An 18,541-nucleotide genomic window follows, 5' to 3' on the forward strand; every position below is an offset into this window, starting at 1 on the left:
CAACTGAACAATTTACCTGATTTAAATATGAAGATAATTGCTTGGAATGTTAGGGGAGCCTCAAACAATGCTTTTGTTCCTCATGCATGGGACGTGGTTAGATTTCATAATCCTTCAATCTTCGTTATTTTTGAAACCAAAGCGGAGGAATGTCGTGCTAGGCAAGTTTCCAAACTTCTGGGGTTTGATGACTTTAAGGCTATGCCTCCTCATGGGCTAAAAGGTGGAATTTGGCTCATGTGGAAACGCAATATAGACCTTGTTAGCTGGAGTGAAGTATCACCGTATTACTTCCATTCATTGTTTAAGTTTAGCCCTAACCAGCCCGAAGTGCTTATTACGGGTATGCATGCCCCTTCTACGGCTAAGGAGAGGCACCAAATTTGGCGTAATATGGAGCAGAATTTGCCTCCTGACCAGGTGCCTTGGATGGTTGTGGGTGATTTGAATGAAGTAAGGAACCAAGGAGAAAAATCTGGAGGTAGGGTGTTTCGCCCTTCTCAATGCAATGATCTAAACTCCTTCATGGACGCTGCATGTTGGTTGACCTTGGGTTTGATGGTAATCCTTTTACATGGACGAATGCAAGGGAGGGTACGGCTTTAATTAGAGAACGCTTGGATAGAGCGCTGGCAAATCACACTTGGATCACTCAATTCCCGGGAACGCAGGTAAGTCACTTACCAAGAATTTACTCCGATCATTGTCCCCTCTTGATTAACTTAAACACTTCCAACTCTTCCTTTAAAAATTTTCCTTTTCGTTGTAAAGAAGCTTGGCTAGGGCACCCTGATTTTAAAGATTTTTTCACTAGTAATTGGGTTCAACCTAGGGTAGATTTCTTACCTGGTTGGGAAAAATTCCTGAGCAAAATTCGAGTCTGGGATAGGAATGTGTTTGGTAATCTGGCTTTGCAAAAAAAAAGAATACATGCAAGATTGAATGGTATTCAAACTTCACTCTCGTTCCATAATTCCGACTTTTTAGTGCAGCTGGAAAAAAATTTGCTCCTAGACCTAAATAATATCCATCGAATTGAAAGAAGAATTTGGGCCCAAAAGGCTGGAATCTACTGGCGGAAATTTGGGGACTATAATACCCGTTATTTCCATGTTTTGGCTAAGATTAAAAAATCTAAAGGGAAAATTCATGCTCTTCAGGATTTAAATGGAAACTGGATCTCTGATGATTTGCTTTTGAAAAATCTAGCACGAAATGCTTTCATTGACATATTTACCACGAAACATTACCTTAGTAATCGCATGCCTTCCTTTAATTCTCAAATTCATGTGTTGCATGAGGAAAGTGCAGATTTAATAAAACCTTTTTCGATTGAGGAAGTTGGTGTAATAGTTAAGTCCATGGCCCCTCTTAAGAGTCCGGGTCCGGATGGTATCCAACCCATCTTTTACCAGCAATTCTGGAGCACTCTCAATGACCACCTTGTTTCCTTTTTAAATAAATGTTTTGATGAGGGTAGTGTACCAAACTCCATTAACAAGTCTTACCTTTGTCTTATACCAAAGAAAGAGGTCCCTTCTGTTATTAATGATTTCCGTCCAATAGGTCTTTGCAATACTATTCTCAAGCTCCTTACTAAGTCTATTGCTGCTAGAATGCGTAGTATCATGCCTAAGTTAATAAATCCTTTGCAAACTAGCTTCATTTTAGATAGAACCATTGATGAGAATATCATTATTATTAAGGAAGTGGCGCACCTTTTCAAAAGGGCTAAAAAGGGTGCTAATATCATGGCGCTCAAAATTGACCTCACCAAAGCCTTTGACAGCCTGGAATGGGCCTTCATTAGAGACACGTTGCTTGGTTTTAAGTTTCCTATCAAGCTTGTTAGCATCATCATGAACATCATTACTTCCCCTACCATTTCTGTTTTGTGGAATGGTGAAATAACTTCTGATTTCATTCCTTCAAGGGGAATTCGTCAGGGAGATCCTCTCTCCCCTTACATCTTCGTTCTTTGTATGGAACGTCTTAGTCAATTAATACAAGAAAAGTTAAATCTCAACTTATGGAAACCTCTGATGATTGCAAAAGATATTGGCCTTTCTCACCTTTTCTATGCAGATGATGTTTTCCTTTTTGGGAAAGCGTCATGGGCTAACATGGATGTAATGCTAGAAGTTCTTAGGGATTTTGGGAAACTTTCAGGTCTATTCCTTAACAACTTGAAATCTACCATCATTGTCCCAAGGAAAATGGACCATAATGTCAGACTTTCCATTTCAAGTCACTGTAACCTGCGTGTTTCTTCAGACTTTGGGAGCTATCTGGGTATTAAAATTTCACCTAATAAGCTCAAAAAAACTGATTATCAAGGACTTTTAGATAAGACAAAAGATAGAATCCGAGGGTGGCAGGCAAAACTTTTAAATATGGCAGGAAGATGTACTCTTATCAAATCGGTCCTTAATACGTATCCTCTTTATGCCATGCAAACAAATATTATCCCTATGGGTGTGCTTGATGAGTTGCAAAAAAACACTAAACGTTTCTTGTGGAACAAGGTAGGCCAACGACACTATATTTCTAGAACCTCGTGGAGTCAAGTTTGTTATCCCATGATGGCGGGGGGTCTTGGAATCAGGGACTTAAAGAGATGGAATATTTGCTTCATGGCCAAACTAGGATGGAAATTCCTCACGCAACCTAATAAACTTTGGGTTCAAGTTTTGAAAGCTAAATATTGTAAAAACTCAAATCTGCTTGATGCTATGCCTAATCAATCTCAGTCTACTATTTGGAGGGACATTTTGAAAGGGAGAGATCTTTTAAATAAGGGCCTAGTTTATAATGTTGGGAATGGGGAAGACATTTCTTTATGGTATCACCATTGGGTTGGGAATGAACCCCTTTATAAGCATCCTGACATTAATATACCTGATTCTAAGGCTCATTGGAGAGTTGCTCGAATTATACGTAATGGGGCTTGGCACTTGGACTCCATTATTTCCTTGCTCCCTCATGACATTGCTCTTTCCATAAAAGCTATTCCCCTCCCCAAACTTGCCGAGATTAAAGATGGACTAAGATGGATCTTCTCTAAGGATGGTCACTTTGATATTAAATCTGCTTATCATTGTACTAACCATAGAGTGCATTCCAATTGGTCCATTCCGAATCTTTGGTCCAAACTTTGGAAAATTAATACCCCTTTTAAATACAAAATGTTGTTGTGGAATGTTGTGCATGGAATTCTCCCACGGCCGAAAATTTACAAGTTAAAATCCATCATTTTAATCCCCAATGCCAATGCTGTTTTAATGGTCAAATTGAATCTCATCTTCATCTTTTCAGAAATTGCTTTCATGCTAGCATCCTCTGGAAACGCATTTTTCAATTTTTTAACTTAGCCAAACAAGTGGATGTAGCAAGCTTTTTCAATTGCAACTGGAATGATTGGATTATGCTTAATTTTTCACAACCGAAAGGTTGGCTTGAGATCTTTGTTATTGCTATATGGCATATTTGGAAGAACAGGAACAAAGCGGTTTTTGATGGAGCAATGATAAGATCTTCTACCCAATATAACCAGTTTCTTATTGACCATTTGCATAACAATGATGCCTTCCTTAAACAGAACATTACAAAGCCAAGGGTAAGTCAAGCTATCGTTTGGAGGCCTCCAGTTCATGGTTACTTGAAGCTAAACACGGATGGTGCTTGGAAGACAAACAACAAGGCAAGTGGGGGTGGCGTGATAAGAAGAACAGATGGGTCCTGGTTCATGGGATTCTCAATCAAGTTTGATGCTATTAATCCTGCAGCAGCCGAGTTAGCAACGATTAGAGAAGGCTTGACTATGGCTAAGGACCACAACATCAGTAGGTTAGAGGTGGAAACTGACGCTCAAGCGTTGAAGATTATGATGGATAGAGCAGAGAAGGTCCCTCACCACCAGCTCAGCGCGATTATTTGTGACATAGTTAAGCTGATAAAAACTAACTGGGTTGTTGTGTTTCTTCATGCAAAGAGGGATGCTAACATGGTAGCCCACAAATTGGCCAGGTTTGGGATGGAAATGGAGATGGATAAAGTCACTCACACTGCTCCACCGCAATGTGTTTTACAGGAGTATATGCAGGAGTTGGTAAACCCAATGGGTTAGCCTCAAGCAGCTTCCACTTTTGTTGTTCCCTAAACTTGTATCATTTGGTTAAGTTTGGTTATCTACTTTCCAGTTTAGGCTCAGGTTTTGTGGCAATGTTGTTTTGTAATATGACGTTTTATTAATATATATAATCGCTAGTTTGTGTTAAAAAAAAAAATGTTTCAACTTTATTTCAAGTGTGAAACTAAAGTGCTTTTACTTTTGGTGTAAGGGATTTTGTGGGCTTGGGTTTATGCTTTTAGCAAATAGATTGAATGACAAAATATTAGTGGGATCAATGCTCTTAATATTAAATATATAAACAAAATTTTGCATTAAATATTATATTAGATGTTTTTTTTTATCCATATGAGCCACGAAGGCGGTACAAAGTACAAAGAAGGTGAGGGGGGATTCGAACCTGTGACCTATCGTTCACAGCACCTCAATCTTAACTACTAGGCCAAGACATCCTTGGTAACTACACTAGATGTAATTGTAAAAAAAAAAAAATACAACTCAAACCTGTTTGGCTTACATAATTTGAGATTTGTACATACCAGTTGTATGTTGATATTACGCACAAAATCTATCTATCTATCTAGATAGATAGATAGTGTATCTGTATATATACTAATATATTAAAAGGTGTTCTTAAAGAAGGAATGATGTCACGAGGTGTTCTCCCTACGAGTATTATACTCGAGTTTTCATGTACTCCATATATAATAAAAACAATAAAAATTACATAGTACTCCAATTTATATATTAAAATCTTAACCACTAAACCAAGTGATATATATTTATTTATCATATTAAAAGTATAATATAAATAAATGAAAATTTTCCTTATCCGAGACCAGGGCATAGCTCGGGGCTAATAGCCAATAGTATATGATTAAAACACGTGAGCAATTGTATCCTGTCACGTGTCGCCTATCTTAATTCGATTACTCAGATAATTACATGGTGTCATGCCATAGGTGACATGACACTCTTAGAATACTCTTTTGTTTCTCATAGACGGAAGAAAAAATGTTTTGTATAATAACAAGTCTGAAACACTAAACCTTTCACCTTATGAGTAATTTCCGACCCAACAACTAGTTTTTTAAATCAAAATATGTTTAATAGAAAGCTCGTATGAAATAAGATAAAGGTACTAATAAAGATTGAAAAAAAAAAAAACAACCGAATGTGAGAGTATGATATCTCCAAATTTCTACTTTCTATCCCTTATAATTTCATCATAATGTATTACTTGTAATTATATCAACAAGCTAATATAAGAAAGGATTACATGTTCCTATAAGAATCCCCTCTACTTTGCTTTTTTTTTTTTAAATATACTATAATTCAAAATTTTGTCCCATTATTTATATCACATGTACAACTTTCGAATGCGTAAATATATTCCACATTATTAAAGTTATAAAATTTCAAATATCTTTGTCCACTTTCTACTTTTTGTTCTACATTTCTGTTCCGACCAAGATGTAAAGTTCACTATGAATAAGAGGGGATAGCTGACAATGACATCAAGTGAATTAAGGAAATTTTTGTGACTAAAAGAATATTTAATACAAAAATTATTAAAAGAGATAGTCTACATTTAATAAGTATAAAAATAGACTTCGTCATTTAATGAATTAGACTAGTTACTGACAGAAATTAATCTAGTCATTATTGGGCTAATTCTCTTTTTAATATTGGACTTACCGTTGCCTAATTTTAATTTAAAGGTAGATGGTCTCTTATAAGACAAACTCGATTTAATATTATTCATTTTATGCAATATACTAATACTAGTATTACTAAATACTAAGTAGTTGAACGAAGTTAATGTTATTACCGTACCACATCAATCGATTGAAGAGTTTCTTCGAATTTATGCTTTGAAAAGTAATAAAGTATGATGTACAAACACAAGCTTAAGGTTTATTAGCTATTTTGGCGCAATCACAAAGGACAGGAAAGATAATGGTCTATTAGATATTCCGTATTCATGTCTTCAACTAATGTGTAAAAGAATAAGAATAAGAATTAGAAAAGAAAAATAAAAGAAAAACAAATTTTCACTTTTTGTATCTAAAAAAAATTTGGATGTTACATCCTTAGGTTATATTTACTGGTAACAGTTTGACTTTCACGCTTGCACATTGCCTTGCTTCCCGCTACGATAGAGGTGATCAAACATGGCCCGGCCCGCTGGCCCGGCCCGGCCCGGCCCGTTTTTGGGCCGGGTTTGGGCAGAATTTTTCGGCCCGCGGGCCGGGCCGGGCCCGGCCCGGTCATTTTTTTTTTTTTTTGGGCGGGCTTTGGGCAAGCTAAAAACGACTTTTTGTCTATTTTTTGGCCCGGCCCGTTTTGGCCCCAAAACCCGCTAAGCCCGGCCCGAAATAGCGGGCTTTGGACACAAAAATTCGGCCCAAATTTAGGCCCGGCCCGGCCAATGGGCAAATTTTTTTGGCCGCGGCCCGGCCCGAACCCGGCCCGGCCCGGCCCATGATCACCTCTACGCTACGACACCGGTTCTATTCAAACTGCTAACTATGATTCGGATTTTCCGCCAGACTTCAGGTTCCCTACCCGTTCTAAAAGAAAAAAAGGCAAGTCGAATCCCAGGGTAAGACCTAAACCACTAATTCCGTCTAATCGGCTTGGCCTATCTCCAGGTATTCCGCATAATTTCAACTATCAATAAGTTTAATTACTGATAAATAAAAATTTGAAAAGTATATATTCAAAAAATATACATTCAGACGAATCTAACAAAATCCCACATGAATATGTTTTTCCTTAACATAAATCACCAAATATAAACTAAATAGAGTTGGTGAATAGTGTAAAAGGCAAACCGTTGCAAGTAAAAAAAAACGGAACAAGTAAAAGAGAAGAAAAAATATAAGGGCAAGTATTCCAAGGCCAAAGTCACGGTTGTCAAGAATCAAAATAATCTATATGTTTTTGACACAAGTAATGCTTGGATCAACGATTTATTCTATGAATATGATATGTTTATATATTTAATTTAGTGAAAGTATTGGGTCAGACCGTCTGACCCAATATTCTCGTCAGACGACATGACCCTCAACTCAAATTAAGGCTTCGGCGCCACCTCTTCAGCTTCACCTTCACCATCTCTCTCCTTCGGCGCCGCATCTTCAGCTTCATCGGCTCCGTCATTTGGCTTCGGCGCTGCCTCTTCAACCTCATCGGCTCCGTCATTTGGCTTCGGCGCATCGCCAATATCATCGGCTCCTTCTTTTTCTCTCTCCTCCGCTGCTACTTCTTCTTCTTCAACTCCGAATTTATTCGGATCTTAATGATTTTTCAGTTCATTTTTCTAGATGTCAGTTAATGTACAATGCCAATAATATATGCTCTAGTATGGCAGCTTAATGATTAGAAAGTCCATATGGAACGGAGGGGGAAATCAAATTTGGTTAATGAGGGTCGGAAAAGTTGTATATATGCTTACCCTGAGTTGACTGTTTTCCTGGTTGTCATGTTCTATATCCAGGCTTATGCAGAACTCCTTGATGAGGAAAATATAAATGTTCCAGCATGGTTTACTTTCAATTCGAAGGATGGTGAGAATGTGGTGAGTGGTGATTCCTTGCTTATAACAATACCATGGTTGTTTTTATTAATTCTAGAAGTGGTGGAAGACATGGCCCTCAACTCAAATTAAGGCTTCTTTCAGTTGAGAAATCTCCTTCAACTACTTGAGAAATGCTTGGGTATGAATGACATGGCCCTGAACTCGAGGTTAGTGTTTTGTTTTCTTTTCAGTTGGACTTTGTTTTCTTTTAGTTGGACTTTGTTTTCTTTCAGTTGGACTTTGTTTTCTTTCAGTTGAACTTTGTTTTCTTTCAGTTGGACTTTGTTTTCTTTCAGTTGGACTTTGTTTTGTTTCAGTTGGACTTTGTTTTTTTTCAGTTGGACTACCTGAAAAAAATGAAGACTACCTGAAAAAGAATAAAGACCAACTGAAACCCAAAGTAAGTCTAACTGAAGTACAAAAACCAACTGGAAAAAAAAGAAGACTAACTAAAAACAAAATGAAGACTACCTGAAAAAAAATGAAGACTACCTGAAAAAAAAAATTAAGACTAACTGAAAAAAAATTGGAACCACCTAAAAGTCGTCCGACCAAAGATTATGGTCGGACGAGTCCGACACAATACGTTCTCTTTAATTTAATGATGAGAAGCAATAATTATTGATATTTTTATTCTCATATTGTTGAGAATGGAGAAAACTTTTATTTGCAAAGGGAATACTTGAACACTAAGATGGTTTATTTTCTTAGCATATATAATTTTACATATAGAGTCAACGAAAAAAAAAGTAAAGGCTATCCAACTTATAATTCCTTAACCGGTCATCACAAATTTGTTCTATTGTCTATTTAGTTAATAATTCTAGCTTATGCTAATGTTTATTTGTTAGACCGCTACCTCTAAATCTCAAACGTTACTTGTAGTAACGTTCAACAACCGCTACTCATAATCTACTCCAACTGTTACCTGTTAGTACAACCACTATCTTACCAAACACTCATAATTTTCTTAAGTAGCGTTTTGATCTTGTCAAACCGCTAACCGGTTAACCGCTACCTTAAACGCGAGTGCCAAACTAGTGTTTGATCTTACGTAATGCATGAAGTGTTAATCATGTTAAAAAACCTTCCTAATCCATCTTTGTAATGAAATTTAAATTAAACGCACCTGTTAAAGTGATAGTAGACTAGTAGTAGGTGTTTTTTTTTTTTAAGGAAATAGTAGTAGGCAGATTGAAAGGGAGTAGTTCGCAAGAGTTCTAACTTTAGCATGTAATTAAGCGCCCCCAATTTCAACTTCCTACTTTCATGGAATATGTCCATCTCTATTATTATACTTCCTCCGTTTCTAAATAAGTGTAACATTTGCATAGTGTTTACTATTCACAGTTTAAACTTTAATTAGCTTTGGTGATTTAGGGTTTAGGAAAAACATAGTCATGTGGGATCTTGTTAGATTCGTCTGAATGTGAATTTTTTTAATATCAACTTTTTATAATTTTTACTTATTGATAATTGAAGATATTAATGGTTAGAATAATGCATTGGCAAACGTGAAAACAAGAAACGTTGCACTTATTTAGAAACGGAGGAAGTATAATGGAAGGGGGAGCAATGGTGTCCTCTTTTGAAATGCCTATTTTGCCCCCCTTTTCTTTCTAAATTACAAAAGAAATGTTAAAATCAAAATTGGCACTCAAAGAAAACTACTACCGAGAATTAATTTACAACACTCACTCACAAATCACTTAAAAGAAGAAACTTTACAAATCACTCATAAAATTGAGAATCACGTTATAAAAATCATGCAAATCACTCAAACAATCATAAACTTTATTAAAACTTAAAATTAACATACAAACTAAAACTAATAACCTAGAACGTCAATACATACAAAAACATTTACAAAAATTTACTTACAAATCACTATTCTCAAGAACCATTCACAATTACATACTCACAAAAGTTACCTATAAACACAAATATGAGAAAAACATAAGATTTTTTGACGACGATATCACACATTCATCCATCGGCAATTTGCGAACTTCCGAAAAGGTACATAATTCTTTTAACCTTTAAAATTATTTCACATTAGTTAAAATAAACAATAGAAATTAGTCGACTATTATGTAGTTAAAAGAATAGAGATGATAGCAATGAGTTCAAAAGGGCTTTTATACAATCAGACTTAAATTTAATTCATTTTCATATAAAACAAATTTAGTTTTTTCTAAAAAAATGCCAATATTAAAATTTTTGCCCAAAAATTTTGCAAAAAATCCATGTTCAGAAATAAATTTTGAAAAACAAAACAATATCAAACTTTTTACGAACAACTTTTGCAAAAATCCATTTTCAGAAAAAAAAAACTACATTAATTTGCGAAAAGTAACAATTTTTGTTTTTCTAAAAAAAATTCCAATATCAAATTGTGTATGAATAATTTAAAATTTCATTTCAAATATAATTGAAGCTCAAAGTGTTCAAATTTAGAAAAGGACAAAATTTAAAATGATGAAAATTTATATATCATTGTGTGAAAACTAAATTTAGAAGTTAGACAAGTAAAAAAAAAAAAAAAAAACTGAATTTAGTTTATACTTTCTAGTTACAATTTTGGGATCATGGATCAAATTTTACCCTTGCTAATGCTACAAAAGGTAAAATTTATGTTTTAAGAAAATGAGGCACGCATCGCGTGCGTAAATTGTTAGTTTTATATAATGGGATTCATCATGAAAGAAAGTTACTTGTCTAAAGTTACTTCCAAAATAGAACAATAACAATTAAATTGCGTTACAAATGGTACGGTAGAGGAGCTTTAAAACAACTATTGATTATCTTTGCCATGAAATATACTCACATAATATAATTTAATGGAAACCTATAGGCTACGAAAAAGATAAAAATAACATGTTTTTAAACTATATAAATAATATACAACTTTTGCTTTACGAAATTGACGTATAAATATATAAAAAAGGAGATATATGTTTTCTATAAAATAATGATTCGTGCTAACACTAAAACCTATCAAATCTCTTATCTAATAAAACAAAATAATCATTTTGCTAGAATTTCACACAACATAGAAAGGAAATAGAGTTTGTCATGTAAGAGACAACTTACTTTTAAATTAAAATTAGACAATGGTAAGTCAAATATTAAAAAGGGAATCAGTCCAACTGTGACTAGATTAATTTCTTTTGGTGAATAGTTTAATACATTTAGTGACTATATCTACTTTTATATTAAAATTAGACCGTCTCTTTTGATAATTTTTGAAGGAAATATATATCTCGAAGCTTAAAATTAATGAATTAATTTTAAATTTTTAAAAACAAGTTCAAAGAAGGTAGAGGTGATCATTTTGGCCCGACGCGGCCCGATTTTGGGTCGATTTTGGGCAGAATTTTTCGGCCCGCGGTCGGACTGCGACCCAGTCCGGTCGGGATTTTTTTTGACTTTGGGCGGGCTTAGGGCAAGCCAAAAATGACTTTTTAGTCTATTTTTTTGACCCAGCCCGATTTGGCCCAAAAAGTCCGCTAATTTTAGCCCGAAATAGTGAGCTTTGGGTACAAAAATTTAATCCGGGTCAGCCCAACCCGACCAATGGGCAAAATTTTTTTGTCGCGGCCCGACCATAATTACCTCTAAAAGAAAGAAGTTTTACTTTTTAACTTGTTTTTTTTGTGTCTTGGGTACAAGTTAATTACCTTATACTCCTAATAATTTGCTCTTTTGTTTCATATATTTGACAGCCTATCTTGTAACATTGTATTCTTTTCACCATAAACTCATTCTTTTAACTTCCTAAATTTGCTCCCTCTTTGTGATCTTCCTCCATTATTCTCTCTCTGTGTATCTCTCTCACCTCTCTCCTCTCTCCTCCCTCCTCCCTCCTCCTCCTACCAAGAATGGGGAAGAGGGACGTTGAGGCCGGCGTAGGCGGCTCTTTCTACCACTACACACCACCACCACCACCCATCTATCCACCTCCTAGGGAGTCATATCTTTCATGGCTAGTTCCCATCATCTTCGTCGTCGACGTCGCTTTATTTGCTTTAACAATGTATGAAAATAACTGCCCTGAGAGCCTTGATGAACCTGCTCACACATGTGTGTTTTTTGACCATTTGGGCAGGTTCTCTTTTGAACCCCTCCACAACAATCCCCTCCTTGGCCCTAAAACTACTACGTGAGTTTCTTTTAATTTGTGTTTTCTTCCAACTTTCTTCATATCAAACATTTCAAGGAGGCTATATAGAGAATTGCATGAATGTAACTAGGAGGTTTCCTATCCCCTATTTTTTGCATGAACGCATACCTTTCGAATTGTAATAACTCTTAAGTTTGTTTTGCCTTTTTCACCGGAAAAAAAAATCAAGAAAATCAAAACTGCCTCGATTGTATTTGCATTATTATCTTTTCATTTCATCTATTGTGTAAAACTAAGAAATCAAATAATGTTATACGTTCATCACCTTTATTTTAAAAGAACCATGAATGTCTTGGCTTAGTAGTTAAGATTGAGGTACTATGAACAATTGATCACACGTTCGAATCCCCCTTCCCTTCTTTGCACTTTGTATTGCCTTCGTTACTCATATAGATTAAAAAAAAAAAACCTTTATTTTAAGAGAGATTTAAATTTATATATTAGTGTAGTATAATATTTCATCTAATTTGTTGTTCATTTATCCCTTTAAATTAAAAACTCGTAGTAGCAGATTCTGATGAAGATTAATTGGAATCTTTACTATTGTTATCATCATTTTTTTATTACTATTGTCAGACCACCTAATTAATTTGAGAGGTAAAATAGAAGAATGTTGGAACTCTAGAAACAACGTAGGATGAAACCATTTCTATCTACACTTTGAACCTTGAATAACCAATTATTTCAGCATTAGAATTGTTTTGTGAGTTGGTCTCAATTGCTTTTTGAAAGTTAAATCTTTTTAACTTTGAAAAATATATTATTTAATCATATTGATCGAAATCTTATTAGATTTGTCTCGACCTATATTCGCTAAGTATTAATTTTTTCAAATCTTCTACCAATGCGTAATTGAATATGTTAATGTTTAAAGATGTGCATTAGAAAATGATACCCATAGTATTTTAGGTTACTCTTCGGATTTCTTGAAGGAAAGACAGTAATGATAATATGGTATGGTGTTGTATTTGATAAATTAGACTTGATGTAGGCTGCAGAATATGGGAGGACTTCGGGTAGAGCTAGTACAGGAGGGTGAATGGTGGCGGCTACTCTCTTGTTTATGGCTTCATGCAGGTTTAATCCATTTGATAGCTAATATGATCAGCCTTCTTTTCATGGGAATCCGTCTTGAAGAGGAATTCGGCTTTTGTAAGTGATCTAGAGGGAGCATTTTTGTAACGGCGCGTTTGGTTAGTGTACTAAATGATGGTAATGCTGTAATCGCGATGCTTTTAGTGTAAATTTGTGAAGACTTTCCCACATTAACATCCATGATAATGAAGCTTGATGTCAAAACATATGTTTTCCTTCCTAAATTTTCAATATCACCTTCCCAAGTGGTAATGGATGGTAATGACATTATAGGGAGAAAATAGGTGTTTTGGGATGAAGTAGAATTACCATGGATGTTGACATGGAATGTCTTCACAAGTTTGCACTAGAAACTATTAGTTCATTCAATACTGCTAACCAAACGGACTGTAAATGTAATAGGTGTGAAAACCTGCTCACGTTTAGCTATCTAGAGTTTTTCGACTAATTGCGCAAAAATGCAGGGAGAGTAGGACCACTATATGTGCTATCTGGATTAGGAGGAAGTTTGATGTCGTGTGTGAATGTTCTTCGCAAGCAAAGAGTAGGGGTGATTTCAGTTGGTGCCTCAGGTGCACTTTTTGGACTTCTTGGTGCCATGCTTTCTGAGCTCATCACTAATTGGACTATTTATGCCAATAAAGTAAGTAACTTCTTCACTTTGTATTTACTCCATTCGTTTATAAATTTACATGTCTTCAATAAATAAGCAATTCTGAGACTGAAATTGTGAATATCTTTGTAGTGTTCAGCAATATTATCACTTATAGTGGTAATTGCCTTGAACTTGGCAGTAGGATTGATTCCAGGGGTGGACAGTTCAGCACATATAGGTGGATTTGTTTCAGGGTTTTTGCTGGGTTTTGTTCTTCTCATGCGACCGCAATTTGGTTATGTTAGCAGCAAGTACCTTCCTCCTGGTTATAAACAGAAATCCCGACACAAGTGCTACCAGTATTTCTTCCTCCTACTCGCGCTCATCGCCTTAATTCTTTGGTAAGTACTATGGAGCATAAGCTCAACCCTGTCTTTTCTTCTTCTTTTGTTGTTTATCCCAGAAAAACAATCACTTTGCAGTATTGTTTTTCGGTGGTAAGGTAGCGTGAATTTAACCCCCCACGTTCAAAACCTTTGGTAGCCATGGTAGGCACATGCCACTTAGCATCATTCCGAGGACTAACAAGCAATACACTGGTGTTTACAATAATAATAGTAATAGTAGAAGTAAGACTGTAAGATACTGCCTCCAAGCTCCATCTGAATTTAGTTGTCACGTTACTACTCTAGATAGCACATTACTGCTCTAAAAAACATTACCAATATGACAATTCAATGTAGATGAAGTATAATAGCAAAAGACTAGGACTATGCCTAAGTATTCTGTGGAGAGAGTAGAGGGCTTATTTGCTTTTTTTGCCCCATAATAACCAAAGGCAAGGTAAATTATACTTCGTCCTCCACAAAATAGGTAGAAATTAGTGGTTTTGATAATAAAGTGAAAGGGCTTTGTTAGTTCAGTGTTGGCAACACATACCGCATACCATAACTGGAGGTTTGAGTTTCACCTATTTTGCCTCGTTTGGTAGAGCAAATAGTACCTTCACATAACACAGGATGACATGACCATTGGCTCTAAGAATCTATCGTGTTGAGCCTGAGTTATTTCTGAAAGCTTTGATCCTGGGATCAAACTGGAAAAAATCTCGTCTGTTGGGCCGAGGAGGGGTGGGAGTTTCTCAGATGCTTGTTTTTTTCCAGATAGTCTTTCAAAGTCGCAAAAGAACTCTTTAATATCTCTAAAAGGGAAGGCATAAAGTTCGTAATTATCACGATTATCCTCTCGTTTCTTTCTTGAACTTTTAAGATAAAAGTACCCAAAAGAGTATTTAACCTGTCTTAATCTTTGTCTTCTGCAGGTATGGATACGGGTTTGCAGAGCTATATAAGTCAATTGACACCACAGATAGAATAGATTTAGTTTAATAGACTAATCCTACCATGGGCCAAAAAAAATTCACCATCATTTTATTCTGAATGTTCTACATGGTGACAAAATACTCGAAGTGGATCACAAAAACAAAGGAAATCCGGATTCTGGCAAACTTTTATCAACATCAGAAAATTTATCCGAACTCCTTAATTAGGTTGCCTGTATATCCGCCCTATGTTTTATTCTTCTCATTTCTTTAATTTCATTCTCTGTGTTATGTTGATTTTGTGGTTTCAGTAGCTGTGTAGTTCTTTGCATATTCTTTTCTTTGCTTTTGTAGTTTTCTTGTGTAGTTAGCTAAGTGAACGAAAAAAACTTGTTCTGTTTCTCAAAACATTCAGCAAATAACATATTCAAGAAAGTTGTAAACACCTCTGTGTGGTATATTTATAACTACATATACACATAACATCATCTGAAGAGATACAAGTGGCATGAAGTATGTTTTAGGCATGACACTACTGTAATTGCATACAGAGTTGATCAGAATCACATGTACAGGGTTTCATGAAGAAAATTTATAAGATTTACTAATCTACATATATCTCGCACGACTCTGACTTACCAAAAATGGTGTAACGGTTGTTTGCTAAATTGTCATATGCAAAATCACGAATGAACCTGAGGTAGTAAGAACATGGAAAAATTAGAGACGTCCAGCTGCGAGTGAGATGGTTATCATTGCTTTAACAACAAATAACCTTGAGGGAAAAAAACTCACAGAGGTAAAAATTGCAAGAAGAATGCCAATTGGGGGAATGGTAAATCTATGTATTCCATGATCTTCAGTACAGCTTCAGATTTGATGTAAGATCTGCAGGACGACACGCAGTTGAAAGTCATATATACAGCAGACAGTGTTGCAGAATGTGATACTATGCAACAAGCTAGCAGCAATAACATTAGCTTTGGTGTATATGCAGTGAACATAAGACAAAGGGTTCATTGAGTTTACTGTCCTTACTAACATAAGACAAGGTACAAAAATTAAGGGTATGTAGTAGTCTCAATTTACACTTGATATTCCACAGGATAGTTCATTGTTGAGTACTTTTTTCATTACATGACAACAAAAACCAAGCAAAAACCAAATGTGTCTATCAAATTCATCCAATCTTGTAAACCATTTGTTAAAAAATTGGTTCGTTTTCTGGTTCCTCTACAAAAACAGGCCACGAAACTCACAAAATCTCAATAAACTCGGCCTATAACCCGGACTAGTAATCGGAGTATATGCATTAGTTTCTAAGAAAACATCTAACAAACCTCTCTTTTTCTACCAAGACAACGCTTGATATATCATCAGGAGATCTTCCTGATCTCCTTAACAACTTCTTTCCTGCTTCACTTTGTAGAGCTTCGTATCTGATTGTCCTGCCAATGATACCCATCAAAGAACATTAACTTTTACATCTACATGTAAACTACAAACTATAAACATAAACACAAAATGCTGCCATTTAAGGTACCCATGCAAACTCCTGCTGGATATTAGTCTACTCGTCGAAGGCAGTGGGAAACTCGCGACATTTCTTACAAACATGCATATCATATAACCATATTGAGTTTATCCAGATACTAATTACTAAATAGCTTATAAATGGCACAACAGCCTCATAAGCAGAAATAATCAAGTAAAGACTAAGAGAAGCTACAAAGTACCAACCTATTGCGATCATGATCACGAACGAACTTCACTCCACCATTACACAGGTTGCAAACACCTGAAATGACAGGGTAGTTCAGCTTATGTTCATAAATAAAATTCTACATGAACAAAGAAAGAAGTTAACTTTCAACACCAAAAGTCGGATTTAAAATTCTAAAGACCACGCAAATGTTGGCTTATTAAAAACAATTTTTCCTTTATATTAAACAAGGAAAACACATTCTTAATCCAATAATCGCATCACACACTACCATCTATAAAAACCCGGTAGGATAACTACTGCCCTTATAACAATGCTTCGCTAAAAAAGCTTAGCGTATATTGATTTTGTTCGGAATTAGTTGTCACATCGTCCCAACTCTTCTAAGTTCTGATGAAATATTTCTATATGACACGAATACATGATAATAGTTCTAGGGTGGCATGATTTTAGTCCGTTGTTATAAGCCTATAATTAAATTGCAACATTGTATCTACTTTAATTTCCTAACATTTCAAAAATAAAAGCAAGGGCTTTTTCATAAGAGTTCGTAAATTGAGAAAGGTAGCGAGTAATATGAAACGGGGAGAATTTCATATTCCAATACAGAGAAGTTTACCGTCGAAAAGCATGATGGGGCGTGAATCCTTGTCGAAGAAGTTAGAGGTGGCTGCTGACCAGTCCACTGTATCGGCGCCACGTGTGACTGGGAGAGACATCCTAGGAATTCGAGAACAACGACGAGGAATAACTGCTGCCAAGTTCAATCCGCCGGCGAAAGTAGTCGCCATTTTTAGACAACGAATTTTTGGTTCTTTCGTAAGTTTTGATTGCTGTTTTGCCCTCTCTGCTGAGGAAAGCGCTCAAATTCTTGGGAAGAATGCCCACTGCTACGTGGAATTTCGGTCACCATAAACCAATTTTTGTAATAGTGGGGAGCTCCTCTATGTTTTTCTATTGGTGGCAAACGGGTCATACGGGTCCGGTAATTTCGAGCCAACCTTATATTCTGATTGGGTCGGTTTGTATCTGGGCCGGGTCCGGGAAGTTTTTGGTTGGGTTTGGGTACATGTTGGCGCATTGGTTCACCGTCGAGTCGATTCCATTTGGGTTGGGTCGGGCATTGTTGGTTTGAGCTTTCTTTTCTGGGAAATAAATGAAACACATAAAATAATGTTTGTGAAAAAATATTTATTAGTATTTCGGGTTATAATTGTCAGGTCACTTCGAGTTGGATATATATTCAGATGTATCGGACCCACTTATTTTCGGGAGGGTTTATTTCGAGTTCTTGTTCTGTTCCGGGTTGTTACTTTCGGGTGAAAACATATATTGGGTCGAGTCGACAAGTACAAGTTTATTTTGCTGCCTGTACTTTTCGATGCCATAAGTTTCATAATTGTTTAGTATTAACTTTTTATAATTTCTTGTTTCGTGCGAAATTGAAAAATGAATGTTATGGTATGATAAGTTATTTTTAAAAAAAAACTTATGAATTGGGGATAAATTTAATTTGGGGCAAGTTTCGACCTCCCCCTTTTAGAGCTTCAGTCTCGTGAGACTAAACTTTGGTTATCCTCGAAGCAGTGGTCAGAAGTTACCAATGGACATAACTTCTTTGTTACTTTATTCAGTAAGATCCCAGGAAGCTGTTTATGTTCAAGGGTCTTGGGAATTGTGGCAATCTATTTCTGAATATTGTATGTGTGTCGTTTCTCAACAGGTTTCCTTTCATACCGTGTCTTTTTCAGCAAGACATTGTCCCCAATTTCTCCTATCATAGTTCGTGCTAAATTTAAGTCGGTTTGTATATGTAATAGGTTATTTTTGTTCCTTAGAATATGTACGAGCAAATGAAGCTCCTCCAGCTTCAATTTGCTTTGTTTTATGTCTGGTTGTACTACCGTAAGGA

At 35.8% G+C, this 18,541-nt stretch overlaps 3 protein-coding genes across 3 annotated transcripts; 2 read left to right on the forward strand and 1 right to left on the reverse strand.

Annotated features, from left to right (window-relative positions):
• Positions 1 to 27: 27 nt before the first annotated feature.
• LOC130590240 (uncharacterized) lies at positions 28 to 7,802 on the forward strand. The gene is made up of 4 exons (XM_057392297.1): positions 28 to 561; positions 1,161 to 3,099; positions 3,450 to 4,108; positions 7,632 to 7,802. The coding sequence occupies exons 1-4, from the start codon at positions 28 to 30 to the stop codon at positions 7,800 to 7,802; spliced, it is 3,303 nt and encodes a 1,100-aa protein (XP_057248280.1).
• A 3,683-nt stretch (positions 7,803 to 11,485) lies between these two features.
• On the forward strand, positions 11,486 to 15,347 carry LOC104904568 (RHOMBOID-like protein 5). The gene is made up of 5 exons (XM_010692849.3): positions 11,486 to 11,874; positions 12,887 to 13,047; positions 13,455 to 13,633; positions 13,736 to 13,986; positions 14,907 to 15,347. Exons 1-5 carry the CDS (start codon positions 11,594 to 11,596, stop codon positions 14,971 to 14,973), a joined length of 939 nt encoding a protein of 312 aa, XP_010691151.3. The 5' UTR covers positions 11,486 to 11,593; the 3' UTR covers positions 14,974 to 15,347.
• On the reverse strand, positions 15,333 to 17,553 carry LOC104904569 (DCC family protein At1g52590, chloroplastic). The gene is made up of 5 exons (XM_010692850.4): positions 17,249 to 17,553; positions 16,647 to 16,704; positions 16,247 to 16,354; positions 15,702 to 15,794; positions 15,333 to 15,601 (listed from the first exon to the last, which is right to left on the reverse strand). Exons 1-5 carry the CDS (start codon positions 17,418 to 17,420, stop codon positions 15,511 to 15,513), a joined length of 522 nt encoding a protein of 173 aa, XP_010691152.1. The 5' UTR covers positions 17,421 to 17,553; the 3' UTR covers positions 15,333 to 15,510.
• Between the last annotated feature and the right edge of the window lie 988 nt (positions 17,554 to 18,541).

The sequence above is a fragment of the Beta vulgaris genome, chromosome 9 (genome assembly GCF_026745355.1).
Source record: "Beta vulgaris subsp. vulgaris cultivar EL10 chromosome 9, EL10.2, whole genome shotgun sequence".
NCBI lineage: Eukaryota > Viridiplantae > Streptophyta > Magnoliopsida > Caryophyllales > Amaranthaceae > Beta > Beta vulgaris.